This window comes from Pleurodeles waltl, chromosome 7, assembly GCF_031143425.1.
Source record: "Pleurodeles waltl isolate 20211129_DDA chromosome 7, aPleWal1.hap1.20221129, whole genome shotgun sequence".
Taxonomy (NCBI): Eukaryota; Metazoa; Chordata; class Amphibia; order Caudata; family Salamandridae; genus Pleurodeles; species Pleurodeles waltl.
In genome coordinates, this window is record NC_090446.1 from 1,254,452,438 (window position 1) to 1,254,468,988 (window position 16,551).

General features: G+C 41.9%; 1 protein-coding gene across 1 annotated transcript in view; it reads left to right on the forward strand.

Annotated features, from left to right (window-relative positions):
• Positions 1-16,551, forward strand: part of GAS7 (growth arrest specific 7) — a 1,110,982-nt gene that overhangs the window by 963,497 nt on the left and 130,934 nt on the right. Inside the window, exons 10-11 of the mRNA XM_069200411.1 lie at positions 10,183-10,311; positions 13,531-13,654. Coding sequence (XP_069056512.1) covers positions 10,183-10,311; positions 13,531-13,654 — 253 coding nt within the window. The remainder of the gene's footprint in view (positions 1-10,182; positions 10,312-13,530; positions 13,655-16,551) is intronic.

Below are 16,551 nucleotides of genomic sequence, written 5' to 3' on the forward strand. Positions count from 1 at the left end.
TCTGAGTAGCTAGAGAGCTACTCGTTGGAGTCACCTTAGTTAGAGTGTGTTCAGAGTCCGAACCTGCCATATGATTGGATTCCTTTGTTGTCTAGCTCACTTCCTTGCTCTTGAGGTAGTGGTTTTCATTCCTTTGCTTATGTTGTATGACTTAGCAGGAATTTGGTATTTCATTGTTCTAATTGGATGATATAATCTTCCACTATTAACTTGCAACATCAGACCTTACCTTGGGCTTCATTGGAGGTCCTGTTTTCTCTCCATGCTCACCCTTCACCTCCTTTAATCTCAACTCACTCTCTTTTTTTAAACATTTTGCTATCCACTGCTCTTTTGGTGATCTTAAAATGTTTTTTCACCATTTCAAGATGGTTGCCTGCATGGACGCAGGCACATGTATGGGCTACAATCATCTCCAAATGGGTTTTATTATATTTTAACAAATCCCCTTCAAATAATTTTAGATGAAAGGTAACTTTAAGAACGTGTACTACATGAGTGTAAACATGTTTAGAACCTGTTTGCCACTCAACCTTACTCCAGGGACCTAATACACATACCCGTATGATCTACTATGACCTTTCTTCAGAAAGGCAATTGTTTGGCTTTTGGCTGCAGGAAAGCAGGGTGTTGTTAGTAAGTGGTCATGCAGCATGGAGGGTATGGGACCAGCTGGCAGAATAAAGATCAGGTTTCACAGTTCTTCTTTTGACTTGAAAATGTGAAACGGGGCTGTTAGGAATTGGTACCATTGATTCCTATACCCATCCAGGACTATTTGATCAGTCTCCAGCAAGAAGGAAAACCAATACATATCATGACATAGGAAAGGACTCTTTATCTCTATAGGGGTGCCTAGGGGAAGAGCCAATGCCTCTCCAGTTGGGTGATAAGCAGAGCCATCTTGATTGAGGAACTCTAGGAAGGTATGTAGTAAACTAAGAGAGGAAGTACTGAAAAAGGAGGTATGATTTTAATTGGAAAGTAGTCTGGATTGGGAATTAGCCAATTACTTGATTGTGCACAGGATAAGACTGATTACCTTTTACCACTTCCTGATGACATTTCCGCACCATGAAGGGAACATCTTGCAAAGGGAAGGCTTCACTGCAAAGTTGTATAAAAGAAGGACCAGGGACTCCTAACTCCAGTTGGCACCTAGTGACTGAAATTGTTCATCAAGGGTCCAGCGGTTGGCCTACTGTTGCCTGATAGGATGACAAACAAAGAATAAGGGCAGCTGACTGTAAGAGCCCAACTGACCACTAGGGGTTGGACCTTACAGGAGATAGGAGCCCTGGTACCAGAGAGGGAATCAGACAGAACTTTTCCAGCAATTTGAAAAATGTGGGACTATATTGTTTTCCATTCCCATAAGACAGTGACAAGGTGCTGAAGCTTCCCCAGAGGTGGCTATTCCTTTGTGGGAAGGAAAACAGGTTTTCCCCACTTAGAGCTTTTTCATGGATGAAAACTAGTTCAGCATGGCCCTTGATAATGGTATCTGGCCTTGCGGAGACCTACAAATGTAAAAGGTATAACCTTGGACCAGGCCACTACTAGAGGACTTTGAGCTCTAAAAGGCAAAACCTATGACTAGTGTGCCATGCTTGGTGTGAACAACCTCTGCTACATCTCAGTCAGCTTGAAATTATACCTATGTCTTTTTATCAACAACATGATACTTTTGATTGGCATGTTGCATTTTCCACATGACGTTTGATTTGAATCAATGAAAATTCATATCTCTGGTCCCCCTTGTCCTATTTTAATCATTTGATGTCTTTTTGAGCGTTAACCCTTTTTCTAATGTGATTTAAAAATATTTCTTGAGATGAAAATTGTTGGTACAGGTTGAAAATAGCACACATTTGTATGGGGTATTTCCTCCTGCTTGTGACATAGCTACAATGGTCTGAGCAGAGTTTCTCTTAGACCTGTGTTGAGCCCTAACTTGGATGTGTTTATTAAGTCTGCAAGAACAACTGCCCCTCCTTTTCAAATAAATGATCCACTTTCTTACACTATTAAAACAACTGATTGGTAATTTTGAAAGGTGAGCCATGCAATCTATCAATGCATCCTACAGCAGATTTGTTGTCAATCCTGCTTCCCAATTTATCTTGTGCCTAGATTCATATGGGGTCTAGTTTCACAATTGTGCTTCCCATCCCAGATTTGACAGCACAGTATTTTGCAGAGACAGTAAAATGAGCAGGTACAATAATTCCTTCATGTGTAGCCTGCAATATGTCTGGGCTTCTAATACTACATTGTCTGCATGAATTATTTTGAGGTGAACTACTTCTGCCATTGACCTTAACATCCTTCACCCATCCTTCCACAGTGTGGGGTTCTAGTTTCTTTTATTTTATTGAAATTTTGATTTGGCTAATAACAAGAGATGCAGTTCTTCCCTCTTTCTCACTTTAACCTGGAGTTTCCGGAGGGACTAACCTAGCAAGCACATACATAGAGTCATCGTGACCAGTAACTTTGCACGCATTCATGTATTTCTTCTACTTTACCCAGAATCCCTGAATTTTGGGGCATGACCAAGTCAAACAGAGAATCATTGCCCCTCTTTGTGCATTCGTCTGTGTTTTTCTGTTCTTTCTATGTATCATTGTGGGTGCAATGTATATATAATAAAGAAAGAAAATTCAAGTTTAGCAGCTGAAGAGTAGCGTTGCTGGAGGATTTTGTAATGTGTATTAGAGCCTGTACCAGTCTATATCTGCAATTTCATCCCCAGAGTCTCATTCATATTTGTGTTTTACTGACAATGTGTATTTTGGACTATCCGCTTGGAGAGCCTGGCACATTACCAAGACTGCTTTAGGGTAATTGATAATACATTTGAGAATGTTTACAAGGGATCATGCATTTCACTGTTTGTATTTAGTGTTCATCTGTGGCAAAGAGTATAATCTGGCTTGAGAATGCAAATCAATAATGTCAGATGCAAAGAGGAACAAGGGACTAGAATGTGACCCCAGGCTATCACCAATGATTGAGATTAATTCACAAATTCCATTAATCACAATGTTGCAGTAGACATCCTAAAATGGGTCTTTTGCTCAGTGTATTTTGTGGCTCAACCTGCACCCTACCGAAGAGGCCCAAATAGGGGGTTGCTTGTGTTTCCTTCAGAAGGTTATCTTGCTTATCAGTTCAGGATGGACTGTTCCCATGAGGGGGGTGGTCAGTACTGATTTGTATAAAACAAGACTCTGTCTAGAATGGCACTTTAACTGTCTGGGGTAGCTCTCATTGTGCTCCATCGTGTGCTATGTCAAGCCAGAGGCATTTAAAATTGATCCTACTTTGCTTTGATAACACTGTGAGACAAATATGAGGATCCACTTCAGCATTTGCAGAACCTGCTTTTTGATGTGTATGCATTCAGCCTTGTCTGACTAACTCACGCCTGTGAATATACCATCCCAAAGTGCCAGCCTTTTATTTCAGTAGGTGGCTTATAATTTTGTAACAGGATCCTCACGTTGTTGGTGGATGATACCACTTTTTCAGAGTAGTGTGAACATACATGCACAGACATACATACATCCTCCAACCATCACTTTACACTTGCTGATAAAGTGATCTAACACAAGCCTGGCAATTTACCTTGAGACAGAACATTCCATGGTTGAAAATTCCCCCTGAAGCGTTAAACTAGTAAAACATTAAGGAATTAAGACTGTGTTGCAGTAAGCATTTTAGGATTGTGTTCCAGGACATTTAAGTGCAGACAAGGGCCTAAGCGCCATTGAATATACCTAACATAATGCACTATCTTCATATGTAAATAATGCTGTTTTTTCTATAGTCCTACATCCTCAAATTGCATGATATCTCAAAAACCATCCTCTGTATTTCCAAAATCCAACATGGAAAGTGATCACTGCTCAAAACTTCTGATGATTGTGCCCTTTCTTTTTTCATTTAAATGACCCTCTTTTTAATGCCCATCCTCTCCACGGCTCCTCTCTCTGAGCACAACCTTCTCTGAGTCACATGCTTGTTTGCCTTAAACTTTATTAATGTATTTCTGCAAATTCCAAATAACTAATGTTAGAAATTAGGTCTTAGTTGACAAGGTAAGGGCCCTGTCCAACTCGGACCACAATCCTAGTCAGGGTAAGTCAGTTACATTCCTTAAATTGACCTGTGCTCACCCTCTGGTAGCTTGGCACAGAGCCAGAAGACTTAAATAAGAAGGCAATGTGTAAATTATTTGGGCAGTACTCACTAGCACCAACACAGTGAAAGCCAACACAAAAAGACTCAACACCGGCTTAGGAAAATACAAATTATTTATCTAATTAAATGAAGACCAAATTGATAGAAAAAAGCAATAAATTAGTCTGGTATGAAAGTTATAGAAATCAGGCCACCCAAGCGCGGTAATATATATCACTTAAGTAAATGGGTACTCCCTTGGTTTGCGTGGTCTGAGGAGATCAGAAAGTTCTGGTGGTGCAAACAAATCCCTATGGTATGAAGGAAGAGGGTTTCCCCTCCACTAAGGCACTGTCTTTGAGGGTGGCAAGTTTATGTGGGGACTAAGTTTCCAGTGTGGCCACATCACCCAGGAGACCAGGGTTGGGGTTGGATCTCACAGGCGCATCTCTTAGATGTAATGCAGCACGGCCGCAAGGTGTTTCCTGGCTCCGACCCCAAGCGAGAAGGCAGAAACTCTCCTTGTGGCCCTGGCCGCATCTGGGTAATCCCCTGTAGTGTAATGACGGGCAGGCTGCCCAAGCCGGGAACACCAAGCCACTGGAGGAGGTAGCATCGAACATCGGTTGGGCGTGAGGAGGCCCTGTAAGTTCTGCGGCTGCGCTAGCAGTTGCGTTCTTCCCCCTTGGAGATACAGTGGCTGGTTGAGAGGCCGCACTGCATCCTGCAATAGCGGTGTTGGATGCCAGGTTCTGGGAAGCTGGCCTGGTGTGTGGTGGGTACCCAAGGTACTTACACCTTGTACCAGGTCCAGGTATCCCCTCTTAGTGAAGTGACGGCAGTGTCTAGAATCCAGGCTCTCTAGAGGTAGTTGTGGATGAGCAGCCAAAGCTTGTCTAGGAGACATGTAAAGCTCATGCAATACCACGGTGGTCACACAGCACTTACACACATGAAAGAAAACACTCAGTTATTCAAAAATAAAGGTACTTTATTTTTGGTCACACAATTCCACGAAGTACTAGAAGGGCAACCCTCCAATAGGAGGTAAGTAATAAATACATATACACACTAGTAAACAGTAATATGCTTAGAACAGTGTGAAAACAGTGCAAATGTAGATAACCAATATTGACCCTAGGGGGAGCCCAAACCATATACTAACACAGGTCCCCCACCTAGGTAAGTGGAATGTGTAGAGGGAGTTCGGAGTACTAGAAAACCACAGAGGTAAGTAACACATTACCCCCCCAGCGACCAGGAAAGCAGGAGTAAATCACTAGAGTTTACCCAATCCACACAAAGGAAGAAAAAGAAGAAAAGTAGACACCCAGACAAGACTGCAAGAAACCAGGAGTTGATTCCTGCAGAGGAAGACCTGTGGAGAGAGGGACCAAGTCCAAAAGTCACAGTAGAGTCCAGGAGGAGTAGGAGCTACTACCAACCCACCTGTACTTGCAGGAGTTGGTCGACGGTGATGAAGAGAAGGTCAGCACTGCAACTCTGGAGCTGAAGTACAGTTCCTGAGGGTTGCAGAAGATGTCCCATGCTGGAAGGAAGACTGCCGGTGGGTGTCGATGCAGGAATTCCACCAATAAGCCTTTGCAAAGGCAAATCCACGGTTAGTGGAAAAGTGGTGCTGCCAGGGATCAGCAAGGCCCAGGAGGACTCAATCCAGGAGGGGGAGTCAGAGCAGACCCTCAGCGACACAAAGAGCCCACAGGAGCAAAGACAGCACCCACAGGAGTCCCATAGGACGGGGACACATAAGTTGCAGAAGGAGCCCATGCAGCACTACAGAAAGGGATCCCACACTGCAGGAGAACCACTCAGAGGGCTGTGCATTGCAGGAAGGAGGTCTGAGGGCTGGAGCTGCACATAGCCGGAAGTTCCCTCAGAGGAGATGCAAATAAGCCTTGGCAGCTGCAAGAGATGTGATGAAGGGGGGTACTGTCCTGCGTGGGAAGGCAAGGGCCTACCTCCACCAAAGTTGGATAGCTGGCAGGGAGGACAAAGGGGACTACTCTGGACCACCACTCGTGATGTAGGATCCACACAGCTCAGGATGACAGGAGATTTATGCAGCCGGGCATTGTTGCAGTAGGTGCCTGTGGATGCAGGGGAGTGACTTTTTCACTTCAAGGGAGATTCCTTCTTCCTTCTCATGCAGACTGAAGAATTGCCACCCTCAGAGAGTGCACAGCTGGGTTAATGTTGCAGAAGCTGGAAGGAGATGTGGAACAATGTTGCAAGAAGAGTCTTCTTCGTGGATGCAGCTTGTCGGTTCCTGGTGGGTCCACTCATGGTTTCAGTGGCTAGAAGTCAATTTTGCAAATCGAATCTGAGGACCCACCCAAAAGAGAGACCCTAAATAGTCCTTAAGGGGGGATTGGTCACCTAGCTGTGTTACCACCTATCAGGAGGGGGCTCTGACGTCACCTGCCTGACCTGGCCACTCAGATGCTCCCAGAGGTCCCTGCCAACCTTGGATTCAAGACGGCAGAATCCAGGGACCCTCTGGAGGAGCTCTGGGCACCACCCCTGGAGTGGTGATGGACAGGGGAGTGGTCACTCCCCTTTCAATTGTCCAGTTTCGCACCACAGCAGGGACTGGAGGTCCCTGAACTGGTGTAGACTGGTTTATTCATGGAGGGCACCAAATGTGCCAATCAAAGCATACCAGTTGCTTGGGGAGGCTACCCTTTCCAAGTCATGTAACACCTATTTCCAAAGGGAGAGGGTGTTGCCTCCCTCTCCCAAAGGAAATCCTTTGTTCTGCCTTCCTGGGCTTGATCAGATCAAGCAGCAGGAGGACAGAAACGTGTCTAAGGGGTGGCAACCACTTGGGCTGCCTGGAAAAACCTAGAAGACTGGTAGTAGCAATGCTGGGGGTCCTCTAAGGAGCCCCAGAGTGCATGGAATCATACTTCCAATACTGGCAACAGCACTGTGGTATGATTCCGACACGTTTGACGTGGCTAGGTTCGGAGTTACCTTCATGTAACTGGACATAGGTAGTGACCTATGTCCAGTACATGCGTAAAATGGCATCCCCCACACTCACGAAGTCCATGAAAATAGCACTGGAGTTCGTGGGGGCACCTCTGCTAGTGCAGGTGTGCCCTCACTCACAGGTACTTGCACCCTACCCTCTGGGCTAGGAGGGCCTGCCATAGAGGTGACTTATAGTGACCTGGTGCAGTGACCTAAGGTGAAAAAGGGTGCATGCCTCCTTTCACGCAGGCTGCAATAGCAGGCCTGCAGAAAACTTTGCATGGACTCCCCAAGAGTGGCATAAATACATGCTGCAGCCCATGGGGATTCCCGGTACTCCAATGTCCTCAGTACCTATGTACCAAATACTAGTGACTTACATGAGTGTACCAGTATGCCAAATGTGGTGTGAAATGGTACAAGTTACCAAGTGAGAAGGGAGAGAGCATAATCACTGGGGTCCTCGTTAGCAGGATCCCAGTGAACACAGTCAAACACACTGACAACAAGCAGAAAATGGGGATAACCATGCCAAGAAAGAGGGTACTTTCCTACACAGGTGAACTCCCATCTGGGGCCCCTCAGGTCAGTGGCTGGCCCCCATCGATAGCACTGAGGTGGGTGTTGTAGTCACACTCTGCTGGTCTAGCAGTGCAGCAGTCACCAGTACTAGAGCAGGGGAGGTGGCTGCCACACAATTCCCAAGTGTAGGCGGGACTGGAGGCACAAATCTTTGGCTTCATCTGGTGAACTCATACCACCCCGATCTCCGTGGGACTCATCTAAATGTTCATTGCAGGTAGTACAGTGCTGCAGGCTGGTGGCACAGTGCTAGCTAGAATCCTCCTGCTCACGTCAGTGCCACAAAGGCACCTGGTGACAAGCTGGTTCAGGTCACGAGAGGCAGTGAACCCCAGATACGGCTTTTGATGTCCTGGAGACTGTAGCTAAACCAGAGGAAAGCTGACAAGCCCTTGGAGACTCTTAGGTGGACAAGGTTGGTAGAGTCCAGTCTTTTCTTGTAGGTTAGAAGCAGCAGGGGGAAGGTCAATACACAGTGCAGTAGCAAGGTGGCAGTCCCTCCTACAGCCCAGCACACAGCAGCAGTAGGCCAACACAGCAATGCAGAGCCACGTGGCAGTCCTGCCTGGCAGTCCTTCTTCCTGACACGGTATCCTTCTCTAAGTAAAGTTTTTAAAAAAATGTGGGGTTTGGAGTCCAGTGTATATACCTTGGTGCTCAGAATCCGGAAGGCTGGGGAAACTTCCAGATCTTCCTTTGAAATCCCCATGGTCTCTTCCTTGCCTTCCCTAGCTCCAGACACTACACAGGGAGTATGCAGCCCTTCGTGTGAGAAGAGGTGCAGCCCTATTCAGAGGCAAGTGTCAGCTCCTCCCTCCACCTAACCCAGGAAGACCCAGGAGCCTGGTGATGGGCCATCAATATGCTAACGCCACACCACAGCTCCATTTGTGTGTGCCTGTCTAATGGGAATGCACAGAGCCCAGATGTCATTTACCCCAAAAGTGTATTCAGGGACAGGCAGTGACACAGAATGGCTAAAGGTTCTAAAAGTGGTATTTTCAGACTTAACATACGTTGTGATTTTAAATTGTGAGTCCAGGGACACCAAACTCCAAATTTTTATCTCTTCCCATTTGGAAGTTGATCTTAAAAGATGTTTTAAGGCAAACCCAATCTTACCTTATGGGAAAGATCGGCTTTGTAATAGTGAAAAGTGAATTTAGATGTTTTTTACTGCCCAGACATGTTAGAATTAAAATTGTATGCCCAACTATTTACATGCAGTGCACTATGCCGTTAGGGCTAAGTAGGACCTACCTTAGGGGTGACTTAAATGTAGTAAAAGGGAAGTTTGGCAAGTGGGTGCACTTGCAAGGTTGAGATGGCAGTTTAGAACTGCACATACAGGCTCTGTAATGGCAGGCATGAGTCATGTTTGGAAGGCTTCTGTAGTGGGTGGCACAATCAGCACTACAGGCCCACTAGTATGATTTAATTTACTGGACCTGGGCACATATATTGCACATTACTAGAGACTTGCCAGAAGATTAAATATGTCTATTATGGAGAAACCAATGTCACCATGTTTTAGAGGACAAAGCACTTGCACTTTTGCCCTGGTCAGCTGTGGCAAAGTGCACAGGTCCCTAAAGGCCAGCAAAAATAGGTCAAAAACACAGGAGGTCAAAGGGCAAAAAGTGAGGGGGAACCACGCCAATAATGCGAGGTCTAACAACTATCTACAAACATCACAACTTCTCCTGCATTGAAAGTCATGCTCCTGCAGTTTAACAAAACCTAATCTCCTCTAGCACATCTATTAAACCTACCAAACATCTGCATGAACTCATCCCACCCTCCTCGTCCCCTCCTATATTCATATATAACTCCTGTTAATTTTATCTCCCACAAAGAAACTGGATTAAATGCATGGAATACATTGCTTGAGCACACCAGACTAATCCTTACAACTAACAGTATCCAAAAACGTTGCATTAGCCACTAACCTTGGCTCTGCCACAGCATGCTGCCCAGCCTGAAGAGCTTCACTCCCTCATTAAATGTAGTAAGCGCTATATAAATCCAATTACAATTGTCGGTGAGTTACCATGGACTGGAATGCGACCCCGAGCAATCAATAGTAGTTGAGAATAATTCAAGCTTTCCATCTGTCAGCTTGTTGTTGTTGCAATCATACAAATGAAGCCTGGTGCTCAGATGTTTTAGAGCTGGAGTTGGGCAAAGGAAAACATTTCTGAAACATTAATATTTTCATGAATTAGAATGGCAATGTTAACATTCACGGATGCAGTAGAAATCTATGCAGTGTATGGGTGTGTAGCATGATAGATTTTGCCTTGAGGTCTTTCTTTAGGGGATCTTTGTATGTCTATTCATGTGGCTTATTTGAATATTTTAATATCAATGTATGTACATAAGTGTTTGATAATTTTTCCTATTGTTTTTTATTGTTCTAAGCTGCAAAGCGAAGTGGAAAAGCCTCTGCTCAACTTCAGAGAAAACTTTAAGAAGGACATGAAGAAATTCGACCATCACATTGCAGATTTACGGAAGCAACTGGCCAGTCGATATACTTCTGTAGAAAAGGTAAGGTAGAAAAGCTTGAACGATTAAAACAAGATTTTTTCTAGAATCCCGACCCCTGGCACTGTGAAAGAAAAATATCATCTCTTAGAAGGCAAAGACTCAAAAGGGTGGCTTTTTTGTGTAATGTCTGGAAACCAGAGGATGCTGGTGTCCTGGCTCTGGGCAATGGCACACTACCAGCCTGACAGCACCCACGTATTATGGGGCATGTCCTGAGCTTGTCTAAATGGCACCCTTAAACTAGAGGGACAAGGTTTCTTGAATTCAGTCTGTAATTGACATACTCTTTGCCTGGAAGCCTCTCATATCACAGTTAAAGTATTTCAGCCAGTGGACATCAGTTTAAATGCACACAATGCTGAAACAATGCCATGTAAAATCACACTGATATTTCCTTGGTGGCTATCTCATGTGTAGATTGTTCAGTTAAGAGAAGAGTCCCAATCAGAATACTTCAAGATCACGTTTGAGAATCCAAAAATCTCCCTTCTGCTCGCTGAGGCATAAGAATAATTTTCCACAGTAGTTATAAAGATGGAACAGATTCCAAACAATTGTTACTCGATTATGCTGTTTTGGTCTGAGACAGGTTTATGTACGATTTCTAGCCTGTAAAGTAGCTGAGGGCAAGTACATTTAAGGTAATACATTCGAACTTCTAAAGAAAGATTACAGTGGATACCAGTTTTTTGAGCAAGAAAAGCTTGCACTTAAGTTCAACAATCAATTGCTTGGTGTCCATTACAACAGGGTGTACTCCTCACAAGATGTAGCGTGAGTCTGTGGCTATTGATCCACTGCCCAGTCCAATATTTGTGAAATTGGGATAGATAATCGAGAGGGATTGTTGAATTGAAGTGTTTGTTGTGCCCCAGACATTCTTGCTGATGATCCAGAATGTTGGGGGTTGTTCATATTGTTGGAAAAAGGATGAAGCAGCAAGTTTCACTATCTTCATTTGATTTTCCTTGATGCCTAGGCTGCCTAGCCTCTCTATTGCATGGCATGCCAATGGTGGACCAATAACTTTAGTTTCTAGGAGCTAGCAGGGTAAAAATAATGTAATTGGCATGACAGCAATTAGGTGCTAGTACTGGTCATTGAGTGAGGTAGGACAACCGGAGGTTAAATTAATTTCAGTGTATTTGCCTCTTTCAGCAGAAACAGGATCACCCTACTCTGGAATATGTAGTTATAGTGGCAGAATTGTTGGACAGGTACTCAGCTGATCCAATGTGTATTAGTAGTGGCGTGAACAGCAACTTAATTCAAAATGTACCTCTAACAATAACATTTTTCACTGTGTGAGAGCATCTGAGAACTACCATGGACTAGTCATTTTGCTGTAATTTAGGCACGTCATCACTTTGAAACCACCAGGGCAGCATGTCCAACCCACAAACCATTTACATGCACAAATAATATTCTAGATTGTATCCTAACAACTGCTCCATATTTTGGCCTAATCCAGGACTCTGTAGTTCATAAATGCCACACTAGTGACCATTCCCCCTTGAATGGAAAATCTACAGCAATGATGATAACAAACAGGTTAAGACTTTACTCTGACAATCAAAGAAATCTGTAACACATGAGACACATCACACATTCTTTGGCAGGTTTGATTGTGTTTTAATTTATGAATGTAAACAAACATTTAAAAGAACAGTCAATCACATTGCCTAAAAACAATCACAATGACCACAAATGGGTTATGAGGTGGTAAAGAAAGAAGATGATCTGTAATTCTGGGTGTGAGCAGCAAAATGGAATCAGTTGCTCATTAGAGAGTTGAACTGGCATATTAGGGAGAATGGGTAAAATGCATTGAGTTGCTGTAAGAACCCAACAGTATGGTTGAACACACAAACCCTCTCCCACTGTGTCACATTCACATCCACTCTCACTTGGAAAAAAAAACAACTTAAATTGTCTAACTCCTCAGAACTGTACAGGTTTTAGAAAGTTCCATGGTTTATAGAGGTGCCACTTATGTTTCCTTGTTAAGAATATTTGTTAGCCGGTTACAGTAACTCTTGTACTGAAATTTGAACTGCTGAGAGAGTTTTTAAGGTGAGCACTTCTACTTACCAGTACATGCATCATTTATCACTGGGAAGACTAGTGTTTTCCAAACTATTAAACCATGCTAGTCTTCTTTACCTTAGCTGAATTTTAATAAGTCAGATTGACACTTTGGCTAAATTGATCTGAACTAAGATTTTTAAAAATATCTTGGCAAACCCACTCAAACTCAAATAGATCAATAACTATCTATGATTTGTACGTCTAATGCAACAATCTTTCTGGTGTAAAATTAAAAAATTGAGCAATGGTTCCTAATAAGGTGCGTTCTACTGGCTTCAATGAAGATGTAAATCATCTAAAAAGTTGTAAAATTGTATTGGAAATTGGAAACATATCTGGAGACAAATTCACTGTAGTTACATCATAGCATTGATTGTCAGCTATTCCCCACAAAATCCCCTTTTTAGAAAGTGAGCAGTGGCTGGAGCATGGCAGTGTACCTCCAGACAGAACACAATCTTCCACCTGTGTGTGTGTGTTGGTCTGCATAATAGCTATCAAATCTTAACTTTATTTCCAATAATAAAAGATTTAAGGAATCAAAAAATAAGGTGGGCACTGAACGCAACACAGTACAACTGTGCTTGACTGGCAGTCCTAAAGACCGAGGAATCTGATTTCCTACTAGTGGTTTGAACCTATTGAGAAAGGACTTTCTGAGAAGCACACAGAGTGCTAGATTTAGTGGATCTTTTGTAGTTGGCCAACTAAGGGTGATGGTGTAGAGTCATTCAGTGTAGCAGGGTTATAGCTAATAAAAATGTGAATTTGAAACTACAACTTGCCATTTCTCTTACAATGGTTTTAATAAGATTGAAAAAAGTTTTACTAACATTTTGAAATCACTTGGAGTTCAGTGGGTGCCATCTGTTTAATGTGCCAATTGTTTTGGGGGGTTCTGTAACTGAGAGCATACTCTGTACTTAATGTTTGCTGTTATTAATATAAGGAATGATTTGTGTTAGTTACATTGGATTGTGAATAGAACTCAATTTTAATGTGTCTAGGGACTTTTATGGCATATTCAACATAAATGGAATATTATTTGTTATAGTATGTATAGTTAGTATGTACTAAAAGTGCTAATTCAAAAAGCTTTACTCTCACCCAATGCACCTTTACCTGTTCAAGGGACGGAAAGCACTAGCAGAGAGGCAAAAGGATTTAGAAGTTAAAACCCAACAACTGGAGATTAAACTCAGCAATAAAACTGAAGAAGATATAAAGAAAGCAAGAAGGAAGTCAACACAAGCAGGTAATCAAACTTTTTTTTTATTTTCTCACATTTATAAACTTCAGAATGTTTATAGATTAAGATGAGCAGACGATAAGCAAAATAATTTTAAACTGCTAAATCTTAGTTTATTTACTTGGAGAGGGAATTGGGTTTTGATTATATGTCTTTAGTGTTTTTGTGTTGGACTTTTGGGTTGAGTTATTTGTTTTGTTCAGTGGAGTGGATTAACATCTGTTCTTTGCTTACTCATTCAAAATAGATTTGATATGTTGTCAACATATTGATTGTCAGATCAATTTCACCCATTTTTTGGGTTATTTGTTGTGTTTATCGAATTAACAGCTGTTCTTCAGTTACTCATTTAAAACAGATTCAATATTTTGAGAAATGTCGACATTTTGACCTAACGTCTGCCCTCTTTTAGTCTTCAGCCCCTTTTTTTTTATCTCATTGCACTTATTAGCATTTTTTTCCATTTTTGCCCCAACATGTTTTCAGTTAAACATTGAAAACTCCTGCATTCCTATTCCAGAATAACAAAATAACAAAAGCTTGGCAACAGTATGTTTTAAGCTGACTTGGTTGCTAGAGCTATGACTCCTCTGGACACTACCTGCTGGACACTGATGTTTATAAAGGAATATATATGCCACCAAAAATTAGAAACACTTCATATTTATGGAAGAATCTGGTGAATATTCTGATGCCTTGTGTGTATTTCTGTACTGGTATGACAATGATTTCCCAGGACTCTATGTCATACCTTTGTTATTCAGATTCTGGAAATACCAACTGAAACAGAAATCACAATCTCTAGGTATCCCCGCACCAAAGTCTACTTGAAATGAACCTCAACATATTCTAAGCCATATGAACTGGTAATCTGACAAACATTTAACCTTTTATAATCACCTTTGATATCAGCAGTGATTTACATTGCACTAAATACATCAATTACCAGAAAATTTAGATAAGAGACTAGCTGCCTTCGTTAACTCTTCAATAGAATTTCTAGTATCTTTGAATACAAAATAATGGTGTGCATATGTAACATTATTGTAATACAACAGTTATCAGGGACCTCTTCTGATAGGGTCATGGCAGCCAATCAGAGTCTCTGAAACAGGTATCCTTTCAGGATGTTTTAGCCTTCTGGTAGGCTCCTGGAATTTTTTTATAATTTTCCCTGGCCCTCTCCTCTCATCCTGTCATGGACTGTTCCGTTAGTAATGGCATGGGTAGGCTGGTTATCTTGCTGTGATCCATTGTTTGTTGCAAGATAACTCTTTCCCTCCATCTGTATTTGAACCTGTGGAAGATGGAAGCTGATCAGCAGAATTCACAGTTTTGTACTAAGATCGGCTTCTGCTCACTGTGAAAAAAACAAAGGAACAAAATAAATTCTCCTGCCCTCTGAAGCTTGCTACTCAAGCCTATGACTGGCCTAATATTAGAACTGGTAACCAACTTTACATTGGAAGATAGGAAAAAGTAGCCATTACAAAGTGAGCTTGACCACATTGCTGGCTATATCAGGGACTATATATTATTTTTCATCTTAAATAATTCTTAAAGGACCTTTTGTTGCTATATGCTAAGGAAACATTCACCTTCAGTTGTATTTCTCATTAAATGGATTATTACAATAAAATAATGTCTGTGGACAATATTACGATGTCTGTGGACTAATTTCTGTCATGAGATATGGTTTGCAAGATTTATAGTTGTGGTTGAAACCTCCAGAATTCAGTTATCTCAATTAGATCAAAGCTGTGAGATATATGAGCTTTTAAAAGTTATCCAATCAGTGAATGATAAAAAGTCATAATTGTCTACCTGGGCTTGGTGGTAGCTCATTAGTGAATATTGATTAGTTATTAGAGACCTATTTCTTCCTGATGCCTATCAATCCTACAGAAAATGAAAGTAATTTTGGAGAGTGGGCAGTTTTCAGGGATTTGAGGTGCAAAATGTATTTGAAGTGTACATTGAACATGAATCACTGTTTAGGAAAGAGTGACAAAGATGTTTTGCTTTCAAGGGAAATGTCAGTATGCTAGAACTTAATGTCCAAAGACATTTTCTTTTTTGAAAAATGGGCTGTGCGTAAATTTAGGAAAAATAGCAATTGACTAAATTGTACCTATCAATGACTGAGTTCTAGGTCCTCTTTATTACCTATTGGCAGAGGAACAGGCCCGTAGCCAGCGGTGTATTTTTAGGGGGGGCATGGCCCTTAACTATGATCACACATTAAAGTTGTGCACCATATATAGGTGCATTCTTTCCAGATACTGGCTGTCCTACTAAATGCTGACCCCTAGAACATTGCGGTGCAAGAATATTGTGGATAGAGTATTGAAAGGTAAGGGCATATATAGAAGTATAGGTTTAGTATTCCTACTCCACATCTACATACCGTTAAGCTATATATGCTGTGTATGTACATATATGTGGAGGAAGGTGTAGAAAATCTATGCTTACCTACGTATTGATATTTTGGATATGACATTCTGTCCTCAATATTCTGTGCCATTGTTATTCTGGTTTTGATATTCTGGTGTACACCGTGTGATTCTGTATGAAGGAATATATAGATTTCTTTAAGGTACGTATTAAGAACGCTCAATCAACTTTACACAACCCAACTTTAAATTCTACCCGTTAGATGTGATTTACATTAGAGGGGTGCAAAGTCTGACTTGCAACTGTGTATTTTATAAACTGTCCAAGCTTTGTGCAATGCAAAATGTATCAAGTTTATTGTTTTTTTTTTTTTTTTTAAATAAGCTGGCCTCAACACAGAGCCATCCTTCCCGCACCTTCTACCTCAAGTGGTGGATGTCCAGTCTCTACACTCAAAATATTTTTTTTGTCCTACCTGGGACATTCTGCATCAGAAAGTCATTATACCT